Here is a 13,321-nt window from a genome sequence, read left to right on the forward strand (position 1 = left end):
TCCTCTCATAGGATTAACTGTTTGCGAGGGAACTCGTTCCGTAATGTCCCATTTTAAATTCGGGAAACACGCGACCCACGCTCAGAGGCCACGCTATTCCGAAATTCGCTTCAATCCGCGTTGCACTCTACGTTATATCTGACTAGCTTCGGTCCGTTGTATGTATAGCAAGTACACTCGCTGACTTCAAGATTACGAACTTTTCCACGCAACGAATCGAAAACCGAAAGGCTGACTTTTCGTTTTCTGTACGCCTCGGCTTCGTTTATTTCGCTAGACGATTCGTTTCCCCGGTCGTGCTGATTATCGCTCTCCAATCAATTTGATACACACGCCTGCGCTCCAATTCAAACGTTCGAACGCGCTTTGAGAGATCGAGCGTTGCTTCGCGCGATTTTACAGCATTTCGTTAACCCATCGGCTGTTGCAGGCAAGCTAGAATCTGATTTCGAAGCGGCCAACGTGTTCGTTATCAGTTCTCTGTGTTTCTCGCCGTGTTCGGAGTATAAACTGGAATCGAGCGCGCGCGACCATCATTTTCACGTCTCTTTGTGCGTCGAGTTCGGATGCACTCGCGGACTGTGCGTAGGTTAACGCGTGGGCGATTCGACGCGAGTTTCGCAACCGGTTCGACGAACGTGCCTTACATTACGTCGCATTACACTTGACGCGTACGTGCGCGGTCATCGTGTTTCCGTGTCTTCTCCATGCCGTAAATCGGCCAAGCGTTTACCCGAAAACACGTGACAAACGTCACGTCTTTGTCGATCTATAAATCGCTCGACAGATCGGTATACGATCGTCCGAATGGTCGCGGTACGACGTCGTTTCAGTGCCGCGACGTATTTTTTTTTAACGACGAACGTTAGCGCCGTAAACTTGGCGGCCATTTTTAATTTTGCCGAAAAGATAGGGCACGCCAGTTTATTGCGATTCAGTTTATTGCCGTTGTAAATTATAAATGTAATTACGCGGCATGGATGTGACCTGGATCACGTTAAATTACATCAGTCCTCTGACATTGTTATATCGTTAAATAGTTATGCGGATGTACATACATACATATATGCATTAGCGCATCAATATCCGCGTTGTTACATCGCGTCGATATTCTAATATCGTTATATCGCGGTGCGGTTATTCTTCCGTGGTTAAATCGTTTTATAATCCCGATCGTTAATTTTAATTTCATTGCGGGACACGTGTCCCCGATAAACGAAGGAGTTTCTGATTAAAATTTACGACATTTTTATGACGCGTTTCGCGATAAATGTTGCGGACATTGTGGCACGACGAGGTAAAGCGAACGTTCTGACGATCGAGTCATCGTATTCTGTTCATTTATCGCTCTTATGGCAAACGTGCGTTCGATGGGTTGATTGAAATATTTAGAGAAATTGACAACAAACACACACCTGGTGGATTTGCCTGGATGATAGACTATCTATCGGGGAGGATCGAAGCGGACTATCTACTGCAAGTGACGTGTATGCGATTGCACCGTTAGTAAGTTTAGGTCACGATCTACAGTCACGTCGTCACTTTCAACAACGATGGCTAATGTAACTGGGAACGAAGTAACTGAACTTCTAGAAAATCTGATTACGCTAACTAACTTTAATACTAACAAATTGCTCGGACGAATTATTGCAGATGTTTTGCATATCGTGAAAGTTGTGGGAGGCAGTATGCACATGCTCGTGCAATCTTGGATAAAAAGAAAGGAAAAAAAAAAAAGAAGGACCGTGTTTATTCTGTATACGTATACACGGGGACAAGTGGAATTCTTTTCATTAAATCTGGTTTTCCAGCACGGTCGCCGAGTACGTACCTTATCGATCGACCAGCGGAATGTATATGAAACAAGATTACAAGTGAAATGGAATAATTCTTAAAACTTGCACACAACCGTCCAGAGATTTATGCATTCAAAGCACACGTAATGCGATACCAGATAGAATTTAAACGAAAGCCAATTAAAAGAGTAGTTGAACTTCTAAACGACCGAGAAATCCGGTAGAGTAAACCGGAAATTAAGCCGGTGCTTTCGTTTATTTTCTTTGCATTCTAACAACAGATACGATTCTCGTCGCGTCGAGGATACACTTCGTATCTCTGTACAACCGTCTAAATTAGTCAAAGCGTCATTGAGTAAAACTTACCCGTTGTGCGTGAGAAAGGACTTTGGCAAGGAGAGAGACCGTTGGTGAGGATCCAAGGAGACGTTCCCCGTGAGAGAATCCTCCCCTCTCGTCGGGGCGCTTCCAGGCCTGGACAGCATTCCATCTTTCGGCGGTTCCATCAGCGTCTTCAGCGAACCAATCACCGCATCCTCCATAGGAGTGGACGCACCGGAGCTTTTTGCGTTCCTCGGACTTTTCGTCACCGTCCGGTCGGACGTGGTGACCCAAATGTCACTGCTAGAGGACGACGACGTAGTCGACGAGGACGCGACTTGACCGCTCGGCGATCTGTTCACGATACCCTTCCCTTGGACCGGCGACACTTTCCTATCTTTATTTTCACAACCCTCGAAGCTACCGGTGAATTCAGCTTTCTGATAGTATCGGTGATACTCCCTCTTCTCTACGCTCGAACCGTTCCCGTTCGACCCCTCAAGCGGCGACCATCGATTCGTCTGCTTCAACACGCTTTTCGGCTGTCTTTCCTGATACTTGGACGCGTTGCTGTTGCTCTGATCGCGGCTGGCTCGACTCTTTCGGGAGGCCTCGCGATCACGGAACTCCCGGTCGTCCATCCGTTCCAACGACGCTGGAGACGAGCTGGCGCTTCCTCTGCTCGCATGGCCGCTCACGTCCGTGGGGAGCCTCTGATGAGCCGGATAGCTCTGAGATAGCTTCATAAACACTGGCGCCTGGTTAGGCGAGTACAAAGTGTCTCTTTGCGAGCAGTGCGGCCAAAAGTCGCACGTACTGCTGTTGCAGCGTAGCTTCGTGTCGGGACTGACGCAAAAGTCGTGATTCGACGACGAGGGATTCGCGTTCGGGGTCGTTGCGCCTCTTTGAAGCGTCTTTGGTCGTCTGGACTGTTGTTGCTGTTGCTGTTGTTGTTGCTGCTGTTGCTGCTGCTGTTGTTGCTGCTGCTGCGACTGTTGCGGCTGCTGCTGCGGCTGTTGCTGCATAGACGTGCCTGTTGTTTTCGCGGATTGTTGCTGCTTAGACGAGATGAAGTAAACGTCGTAGGTGTTGGGATTGTTCCTTTGTCTTTGCTCTTGGCTGTCATCGCGACGCTCGAAGCGACACGAGAGAAGACTTCTAGCCACTGCGCGGCTCCTCGTGCCGTAAAGGAACTCGGTTACCGCCTCGGTCTCACGCAGAAGCTCCTCGTTTAACGCGTTCTCGGTTGACTGCGCTTTTCCTACGAAACATGCACGAATGGTATGCCACAGTAAATAAACAGACGGAGCGCGAGAATGTAATGGAGTTTCGAGCGTGCGAGAGTAAACTCTCTCGCTACGTCCGAGTAAAGTTAATGCCTACAAGATGTTTGAACAACGAAACCGTAACGGAATCAGGATAGTGTGCGAAACGCAGAGAGAGAGAACAAGAACTGGCGTAAGTAACGAAGGAAGATATACGTACTATTTTGGAGAACGTGACGTTTCCTCTCGTTGCCTCGATCGCTGGAAATTTTTACGACGATTCTGTGCGGCTCGTTAGATTCCCTGGAGTGTTCCCTGCTCGGTGCAGCGGCGCTGGGAGACCTCTTCTCGGGTAATTGAAGGCTCCTGGATCTTCGTACTCGTGACTGATGGGAATCTGGGGACGCTTGCGTCGTCCTGGCGCTCTGATGTTGTCTAGAGGCGTTGCTACGCCTGAAAGCATTCGGTATCGGAGATCTGCCTTGTCTGTCCGCGCTGCTCGACGACGAGGAAGAGGAAGAGGGCGAATTGAACGACAACTTGCCGGACTCCGAGGACCCGGGCGATCTTCTTAATCCCTGTTGACTTCTGTGATGACGGCTCTGTCTGTTTGGCGAAATTCTTTCTCCGTTGGCGCGTATAGACTCCGTGGACGAATTCAGCGCTATTATCGAGGAAGAGACCAGGCTTAGATTCAAAGAGGAGCTAGGATTGTCGTCCTCGTCGTCACCATCGTCGTATCCCTCTATCGAAGAATCCGTGTTCTCGGCTAGCCTCGGCATCGTCGCCCTCGTCACGCAACTGTCCAGACTTCTGAAACCCACCGACGACGAGGACGAGCTCGACGACTCTAGGTAACGTTGGACGAACTGCGATCTTCTCGAAGACGACTGATCTTCCAATGACTTGGCTTGCGCTATTCGATACTGCTGTTGTTGTTGCTGTTGCTGCTGCTGCTGCTGCTGCTGTTGTTGTTGCTGCTGCTGCTGCTGCTGTTGCTGCTGTTGCTGCTGACTGCTAGTCTGCCTTCGAGGTCTGGACGGCGTGCTCGACGACTTCCGAGAAGAAGCTGGCAAGGAACTCCAGTTTATTTGGTGCGGAGGCGAAGGCGGAGGACTGATAATGTCACTGTCCACTATGGCGTTGGACCGTGGCAAGAACGGCGGCTTTCCGTAATTGTTACGCCCGGACGAATGTTTCGAGGAGGTCTTCTTGCCGACCACGTCTTGGAAAGCAGGCGGAGGCGAGATTATCGGCGTGATCGACGGCGGAGAGTAAGACTCGGGGATACTGTGCGGAGACGTGCAAGTGCTGCTCGCTACGGACTCGAAGTCCTGACCGTGCAGAGCCAGATAGTCCGGTCTCTGGTTGTCCAATCGTAGAAACTCTTCGGGACATTTCCCTGGTTCGCTGTTGCAGTGATAGTCAGCCAATTTCACTATGGCCCGTCTCGGCAATGGCAGAGTGCCGGTGGTCGCCGTTACCAAGCTACTCTCGTAGTTTATCCGTCGGTTCTCGTCCAGGGATCTTTGTTGTACCTGAACCCAACCCGATCGACCCAGGTAGACACCGTCCACCTCCCTGTCGCACCATCGGACCGGCGACAATTCTCTGCTACAGTCGCCGCTGATGAAAAGCTCGCCGGATGTGCCGCTGTTACCCGACAGGAACGAATTCGAGGATTCTCGTCGACGAGTGCTCGTCACCTGTCCGTAAATTCATCGATAGAAATAGAGGGCTTCGAGTAACCTCCCCTCCTCCTTTTGACAACGCGCCGAAACATTTCTGACAAGCTCTAATGGAACATCAAATTTCTTTCCACTCACTTTCTCTCTGTTTTAGAGTCTATCTTTCAGATGGTTAAAAACGTTGATCGAAGTTCGGAATTGTTCGGAAAAAAGCGCGCTCAACACGGAGAGAGTTTTGATATTTGAATGAAACAATCGGCGCGAGAAAAATTGCAAAACTTTCGAGCGGGAAATTGTACAGCATTTGAGAAGCGGAGAGTTTAGCGGAGATACTATATCGGGCTACGTATTGTACGTGATTCCCGAGAGAAATACGGCACGATAAAACGATCTTTATTCTTCGACGAACGGTTTACTTGCCTGTCCGTGGCTGTCCTGTCGATGCTGCTTCAAGCTGGACGTCGACGACGTCGATGCCGTTGTATCGTGGCGTTTCAACGACGGTATCGAGGTGCCACGTGTGTACGAGCCTCGTGCATTTCCACTTGATTTTCCTTTGCCGCCGCTTTGACTTTTATTGCTACCGACGCTGTACGAAGAACCTTGTGAGCCAACCTCCCAAGGATCCGACGTGCTGCGTAAATGCAGAATCGACACGTTTTGCCCCCTGTAAAACGAAATACGGTCCAAGTGTTAAAGCGACACTTTTCTTAGACAGGTAGGCTCGTTGTCGTATTGTGTCTCATCCGATCCGTGAGAAAGGTACACTTTGGGTGGAAAATTGGTACGAAGCGTAGGGGCACGAGCCACGATACATTTAATATACAGGAGAATATGTCGAGTTGACTCTCGAGGAAACTACCCTTGCAAATAGACCCGTATATAATACGTACGTACGTATGTATATTTAAAGTTCGTATTGGCGGAACTCGATTTCAGGAGGTTGTTGCACCGTCGCAACCTGACTTTGGTGCATTTCCTCCCTTCCGCCCAGAATATCGTATAAATATTCATCGGGACAACGATGCGCGGCTAGCGAGATATAGATATCGCTAGAGATAGAGGAGAAGAATAAAAATCTCGCGAGGGAGAAGGAGCGAAAGGAAACGAGGGCGTTGCATCCGTCTCGCTTCGGTATGGCTGCAGAGACGGAGCTCTTTCTTACTCCCTCGCTGATACGAAAGCACCGCGATACTGCGCCGCGGAATCTATATATGGCTGAAGCTGGTAACGTACGAGCCGCGGTGAAACGGATTCGTCGACGTTTCGCGTCCCTCACGAAAATAAACTGCGAGACATGGAAAACGCGTTTCCAGTTTAACCGTGATTAAACGTATTCCGAGGGTTTCTTTCGTGTTTTCTTTGCGCGTCGCGTGGAAGGAACGTGATTAGAGAACAAAAATAATAATATATTTTCGACGTCTGGCGGCGTTCCGATCGTTGGCAAAAACAAACGATCGAACAACTTTTTAATACCATTGGCCCCGGGGGTCGTAACGATATCTATACGGTTCGGCTCTGAAATAGGGTAATGGAAATTCGCGTTCCCAACTAGATTAACAAGGATACTTTCGCATATATGAGGACATCAATTTTCCACGGCGGGGCAATGTTTCGGTGTAACGCGAACAATCGGTGCCGCGGAAACGTTTCGAAACGTTTCGTTGAAACGCGAGCCGGGGGGGAATTTAAACTTCGCGAGCCAGCCTCCAAGTATGTACATATGTAGGTCGTCGAAATAAAATTTTCGAAACGGAACCCCCGTTATCTCTGACTGGCAAATGAACCTCGCGATATCAGCGCGATGGCGCGGTCCGGCCGGCACTTGGGTAATTCGCAAATGTTTCAACCGTTTATCATTAATGAGTCTCGGTAAATGCAGGCGGCAACGCGAGGAAAGACGGCAACCGGGGGTATCTATTTTATTCTCGTTGACAAGAATAATCTTCCGCCGTAATGATTCATGAAAGAAGCAGCAGATACGGAAATGGAATCGTTGGGAAACTTCGGCTCGCAGCTCGAGTGGTTAAAGCGCCAGAACAAATGGCATCCTAATCTTGCAAATGACTCGATTCGTTTCCCCATTGGACGACGCGACGCGTGGAATTGGTCGCGTATGAATCTGTCAGCGAAATTGCGGAACGTAGGATTTATAAGAATGTTCGGACGATGATCTTATGTATAAACTGACGTTGCCCAGCTTATTAAAACAGATTATTAAATTTAACGCATAAAGGGATTTATTCTCGTCGACAACTGCTCGACTACATATTTGTAGCCAGACACGAGATATATCTGGTTATGTCACGTGGACTAACTAAGTATGACGTTATTTCCGTGTGACCTTATCGAAGAATACGAATACGAATATCCTGAATTAATTATATTTACCTTTTAACTGACATTATCCGTCCGGTCTTTCCGGGATCTTTGGGTCTGACACTTGGATTAGCACCACACTCGCGCGACAAATTAAGATGGTCGAAGAGATGGATCCACCGTCATTTCATTCCGATCACATCAACATTTACGCTGGCGAATTGGCAAAATTTTCACGCAACTACACATTCCTATGTCACAATGTTGCACATTGACAATTTTTCTTTAAAGAAGAAATAGAGTCGTGAAAAACAGACGGATATATTTAAGAAACGAGAAACAGAACGTGACGAGAGAACGAGCAGACTTGCTTTTCCCGCGATCCCATTAAATTCCCGTAAAAATGACAACCAATTAACTATATAGGGGTTCGGAGAGCGGTCTCTAGGAACGCTCCCTCGTTCGCCCGTTGAATTTTGCACTCCCGTGTGTAAACAAGTTGAACTCCGCGGGAAAGCTCCGGGGACAGAGCGAGCGGTTTCATTGGACTTCATGAAACTTGCATCGTGCGTAACCACCGAGTCGAAGACTACAAAAAGTGAACAGAAGAAGAGAGGGAAGGAGAGAGACAGAGAGGGGGAAAGAGAGAGAGAGAGGGAGATAGTAAATGTAAAACTTCGGCCATGATCGAATTAATTCCCTTTTTACCGGATCGACGTATCGACGATACTCATCGCCCCTGATATTAATCTCCCGATGAAACAACTCTTCTTATCGTCGTTCGCCGAAACGAATATCGGTAATTATACCGTCTCGCCACTCTGTTACTATTCGCCTAGTTTGACGTGTCCTTTTTTGGTCTGGACGTGCCACACCGACCAGCGTAGCACTCGACGAACAGGACAATGAACTCTCTCTGGCCCACGTAAAAAAATTAACACTCTCTGTGCCGCGTGGCTGTTTCCATCAGTGACCCACGGCATTACCAAAAGATACTATCATCGTGACTCTAAAATATTCATCAGTCCCTTGAAATTATTGAGAATTCCATGGAACTTCCTCTGGATATTCTTCTGCCCAACATCTCTTCTCTCTGATATATAAACGAAAACGATCGATCGTCTGATGAATTCGCAACTATACATAGCACTATTGTAAAAGAGAGTGGCAACACTTCTGCAGCAACCATTTCAACATGAACGAACATGAAGCAACTTAATGTTAAAAATCCTCGTGCGAGATGAAAATCGCGAATTTGAACAGCGCTCGGTGAAATCGAGTTACATCACTCCTCGGTTCGACTACCATTTCGATTAACCGAGAACCAAAAAAGAAACAGGAAGAATAGAGTGTTCCTCTTTGCGTCGAGGGAACACCGCGTACGCGATATAAATGAGGGGAACAGAGAGAGATAACGAGAAGTATAGGGAGGAAAAATATAGAGAGAAAAAAGAGAGAAAGGGTGAAATGAGGGAAGAGAAGAGAAGCACGGAGAGTACACACGCGTTACCTGTCGCTACGGGAACCGGTGGCTGTATTCGAGATGTCGGCAGAATTCGCGGCTGGACTGACTCTACGAGGCGGCAAGGCTGGAGCAGGGGCCTGACTCGAGGACGAGGTCGAAACGGGCCCTATGACGCCCACGTTGCCCCCACGTACCCCGTCCTCGGTCGAATGTTGCCTGGAGGATTGCGAGCTCTGCGACAGCCAACGACGTCCGGCGCTTCTCGTCACCACCGTCGCTCCGCTCGATCCTGTTGCCTGATGGGATACCGTCCCTCCGCTGTCCAGCGACGTGCTCTGCGATCAGAAATTCAAATCAGCGAGGTTCGTTCGATCCTCGTCGTGCCGCAGACTTTGCCGGGAGAAGGGTGGGGAGGGTTACTTTCAACTTGCCAGTAGCCCGGAATATTGCGGTGTAATATCATAAGAAAGTGTGATTACCGTGGCAAGGAAGAGTTTTAATATTCCAGGTGAAGGTCTTACCAGGTTTCGCAGAAGTTTTTAATATTTCTTTTCTCTTTCTTTTTTTTTCTTTTTTTTTTTTAAACTTTGGGTGATAAAGTATACTTGGAAGATCGAAAAATTACTAATAAAAATGTAGTTGAAATCTTACTATACTTGGAAGATTAAAGGATTAATAATTTCGATTGTGAAGATTGATATTGATTTCCACCACTGTGATTTTATACTTTTGACGTGTTTCGGGAGACACGAACGATAATTGTTTGAGTGAGTTTACGTTTAATATTACAAGTAGCATAATGTTTTCTATTCAAATCCGTTGGAGTACATTCGGAAAAAGATGCTTCTCTAATGCGGCGACTTCGACGCGGTTAGAACAAGTAGGATATGTTTGACTTTCTTTTTTCCTTTTTTCAGCATTTGCAATTGTTTCTTCGATACAACGCAGACTGTCGCTCGGAGGTTTCTCGGTTGGTCTCGTCATTTCAGCGTCTCCTTTTGACTTTTTTTCAACTTCTTTTGCCCGCGTCTTCCGATGAACGACAAGCTAGTATTCTTGGTCGATAGAGAATTCACATTGTTCGACAGGGGAATTCGAGATTCGACGGTCGGCTTCAAGGAAATCGCTACAGAATTTCTTAAGGTTCGCGGAATATCGGGACAGTTTATTGCACATTTTTATCCTCGTTAATCGCATTCGTGCCTGTCTGTCGCATTCTTCCGATTCTATCCACCGAACATGGCGCTTCTAACAGAGAGAACGTCCATCCACAGTGAAATTATCCACGTAACTGTTTCCTTTTGTGCGACTTTTGGTTTATTAAAAACAAGTTTGCGAATTTAATTTATTAAAAAGAGGCTACTAACAAATTTTCGTAGGTTAAATTAACGGACGAACACTTCGCGTGATTTCGCAACTGCGGCGCAGTCCATTTACCTAAAAGGATTAATCGCAGTTACTCTTAGTTTTATTACACGCGTTTTACGTAAAATACTTTCCTCGCTTTACCGCCTCCTTTGCTTTCAAAGGTCGCGGCTTAACCTTTCATCTACAGTAACATTTCGCTTACAAGCCGGAACAAATAGTAGCCATTTTCGAAGCTTTGACGTGGAATAGGACTTTCGTGTCGGTAAAAATTCGCCTAAGAAATCGAAGAGTATGTTTGAACGCGGACGATGTGCGTCTACTTGAAAGTCATACGTCTCGTATTTGCGCGAGATTGCATAAAAGAATCGTGCGTCGCAACATCAGACGAACCAAACTCACGGCTACGCGCAACACGGGTCGCCGCGCCGCTGTTTCTACTTCCAAATACGGGACCAGGTGCGAGAGACTGGCTACGCAACTCCTTCGACGAAAGTATTTTTATTTTCGTTCGTGCGTGCTACGGCGAAGAAACCCGTCCTCGCTCGACGATCCATCCGAGAAGAGCCGACGCGGACCAAAGAACCTATCGCTTCGAAACTGGCCGCGCCGCTGGATTCTCGCCGATTAATCTCGCGGCCAGCGTTCTTTCTCTCGTTTCGATCCTCGCCGATCGAAATTGGCGCCGTTGATAAGAAATATGACGAAATCAAGGCTGCCGCCGCTCAATTTATCGTGCGAGCGCGCGCGCGCACGCGGGTTGGATTTCTTTCGGCAACTGCGCTTGTTTACCTAACTTGGAAAAATTGAAATGACCTCGGCGTCGCTCGAAACAGGATAGAAATCGACTGGAATATCTAGGTCGAGTCGATAACTGAACCGCTATGAAACCGAATTTATCGTATTCCTACGACGAAACTTCGTCTTGTCATGGCTTCTTGTATCTTTGGAATTCGTTCGATTGGCTCCAACGAGAAAGCGATATGACAAACTTTCTAATAAACATGAGTTGAAAGATGGTTAATCTATTCGGAAACGTGTGAAGAAATTTGTCTTATTGTTAGTAGACCGTGACTAAGGAACAATCGGAGAAATAGGATCGTATATGAGTATAAAACAAATAAAAATATATATGCATTTAACACTGTTACAGTATTTTTTTGTAAATCTTTCATGCAGTCCAAAACATCTTTCTGTTTTTTTTTCTTCGTCATTTTATACATCAAATTTTATATATATATAAAATTTTATTTATTTAAATATATATATATATATATAAATAAATGTATGAATGTCTATATCTTTGTGCTTCTTCCATTAAGAATAGAGAACATTGCGAACAAAATTAAGACGTAATATTAGTTTCAGAAGAAAATCTGCGAACGTGGGATTCTCGTGGGTAAAAGCTTCGATCAAGAAGAGAGTTATGGAACGCTTACGTTCAAATGATTCTTCCTGGATGTGATGGAGGAGTCCTGCGAGGAGCCTCTCGAGTAATGCCTGGAGAACACTTCCGCGAGCCTGGACCTGCCCGAGGTAGTTGCGTTCGACTTGGATTTGTTCTGCGGCGATTCATCGCCGCTCTTCGCCAAATTTGGGTTGCTGCTCTTGCGCTCCGGGAAAACTAAATGCTCGATGTTTGGCGTGTATCCAGGATCGCTTCGAACGATATCCTGCAGAGTGACGCGGCCGCCAGTGCTCGGCCCCCCATTGCTGAAACATTTCGCAAAAAGCCGTTTCCTCTTTCCTACGATTTTCCCGCTCGCGGTACCATCGTATCCGCGCAGATTTCGCCTATTTGCAAGTCAGAGAAAAAGAGAGAAAGAGAGAGAGAGAGAGAAAGAAACACCCAGGTACTCGTCCGACCCCGGTAAAATACGTGAATCGTAGAATTTTAATATTTATAGAGGGTACGAGGCTGGTTATTCTAGCCCGAGGAAGAAGAAGCCTCGTCGTCTCCGGGGTGTTGAGATTCTTCTCGCGTGAAAGGAATTTCGTCAAGGGACGCTGGAGATAGGCCGGGCACGAACGTGAAAGAGTAGAAACAACGCGGACGGAACAAAAGAGAGGGAGAAACAAAGAAGGGGCAGAAGGGGGCGGATCAGTGAAATGCACGATGAATGCAATGTCGCGCACGTCGACACGCGTAATGTCGGCTTAAAAAGGTTAATTATGCAAGCCCACTGAAAGCCACGGATAGTTTACTGTCCCCTGATATTTTTGTCCGAGATTTCCTTTTCTCCGCTCCTCTCCTCGTTATACGTCAAAAACGATTAAAAAAAAAAAAAACAAAACGAGAAAAGGGAGAGACAAAGAGAGAGAGAGAGAGAGAGAGAGAGAGAGAGAGAGAAAGTAGGAAGGAAACGGTCGGATGGTAATAAAAATGTCGACAGCAGACCGACCCGCGATCTATTGTAGTCGAGGCTGTAATGAAGACGAATATATGAACGAGACGAGAGAAAAAAGAAAAAAATTCGATACATAGAAACCGTTTCTTTCCAGAACCGTCACTGTCAACAATTTATTCTTTTATCCTCTGATGTTTTCGATCAAGAAATGACAAAGACGAAACGATAATAACGCAGCAATATTAGAGAAGTCAATTTTCAGCTTCGTTTATGATTAAGTCAGAGTTTACTGTCATTACTTAAAGTCATTAAAATTTCAATTAAAGTCATTAATTTGTACGATTCAACCTTCCAGCCGCGTATTAAACGTTTGCACGTTTGACGAGCAATTACGTGCTGCTATAATTACAACATTTTTGCAAGCAAACCTGGGTCCAAAACCGTGCGACTGCCTCTGGCCACGTCTTTTCCCGCTGCCACGGCCAGGCTTGATGTTTGTCACCTCGGCTAATTGCAGCAAGCGGTTGCGATGCTGCCGTAACAGCGGGTCCTCCCTACGATTCATTTTAACCGGTGCAAGTGGAATCCTGTCGTTCCAGCATCCTGCAATTAGAACAAAGAAAAATCCATAATATTCCGCTCGAAAAAAATCCGAAACGTGAAAATGCAACCTACATCGTACTGAACGTTTGCGTGATTTTCGCGACCATTTGTTAAAAAAGCTCCAAATTCATCGAAAAATCGACTAGACCGT

The 13,321-nt window shown here is 46.8% G+C and overlaps 1 protein-coding gene across 5 annotated transcripts in view; it reads right to left on the minus strand.

Moving 5' to 3' along the window:
• LOC122536427 (filaggrin) overlaps positions 1 to 13,321 on the minus strand; it is a 136,100-nt gene that overhangs the window by 83,005 nt on the left and 39,774 nt on the right. For all 5 annotated transcript variants that reach the window (XR_006308400.1, XM_043668793.1, XM_043668790.1 and 2 more), the window contains exons 3-8: positions 12,996 to 13,170; positions 11,659 to 11,932; positions 8,900 to 9,189; positions 5,491 to 5,737; positions 3,603 to 5,088; positions 2,163 to 3,378 (exon numbers count right to left, since the gene is read on the minus strand). Coding sequence is in view for 4 of the 5 variants with exons in the window: in XM_043668793.1 (XP_043524728.1) it covers positions 2,163 to 3,378; positions 3,603 to 5,088; positions 5,491 to 5,737; positions 8,900 to 9,189; positions 11,659 to 11,932; positions 12,996 to 13,170 (3,688 nt within the window). In the remaining variant the exon portion in view is untranslated. The remainder of the gene's footprint in view (positions 1 to 2,162; positions 3,379 to 3,602; positions 5,089 to 5,490; positions 5,738 to 8,899; positions 9,190 to 11,658; positions 11,933 to 12,995; positions 13,171 to 13,321) is intronic.

Source organism: Frieseomelitta varia, unplaced genomic scaffold, assembly GCF_011392965.1.
Source record: "Frieseomelitta varia isolate USP_RPSP 00005682 unplaced genomic scaffold, Fvar_1.2 scaffold_834, whole genome shotgun sequence".
Taxonomy (NCBI): Eukaryota; Metazoa; Arthropoda; class Insecta; order Hymenoptera; family Apidae; genus Frieseomelitta; species Frieseomelitta varia.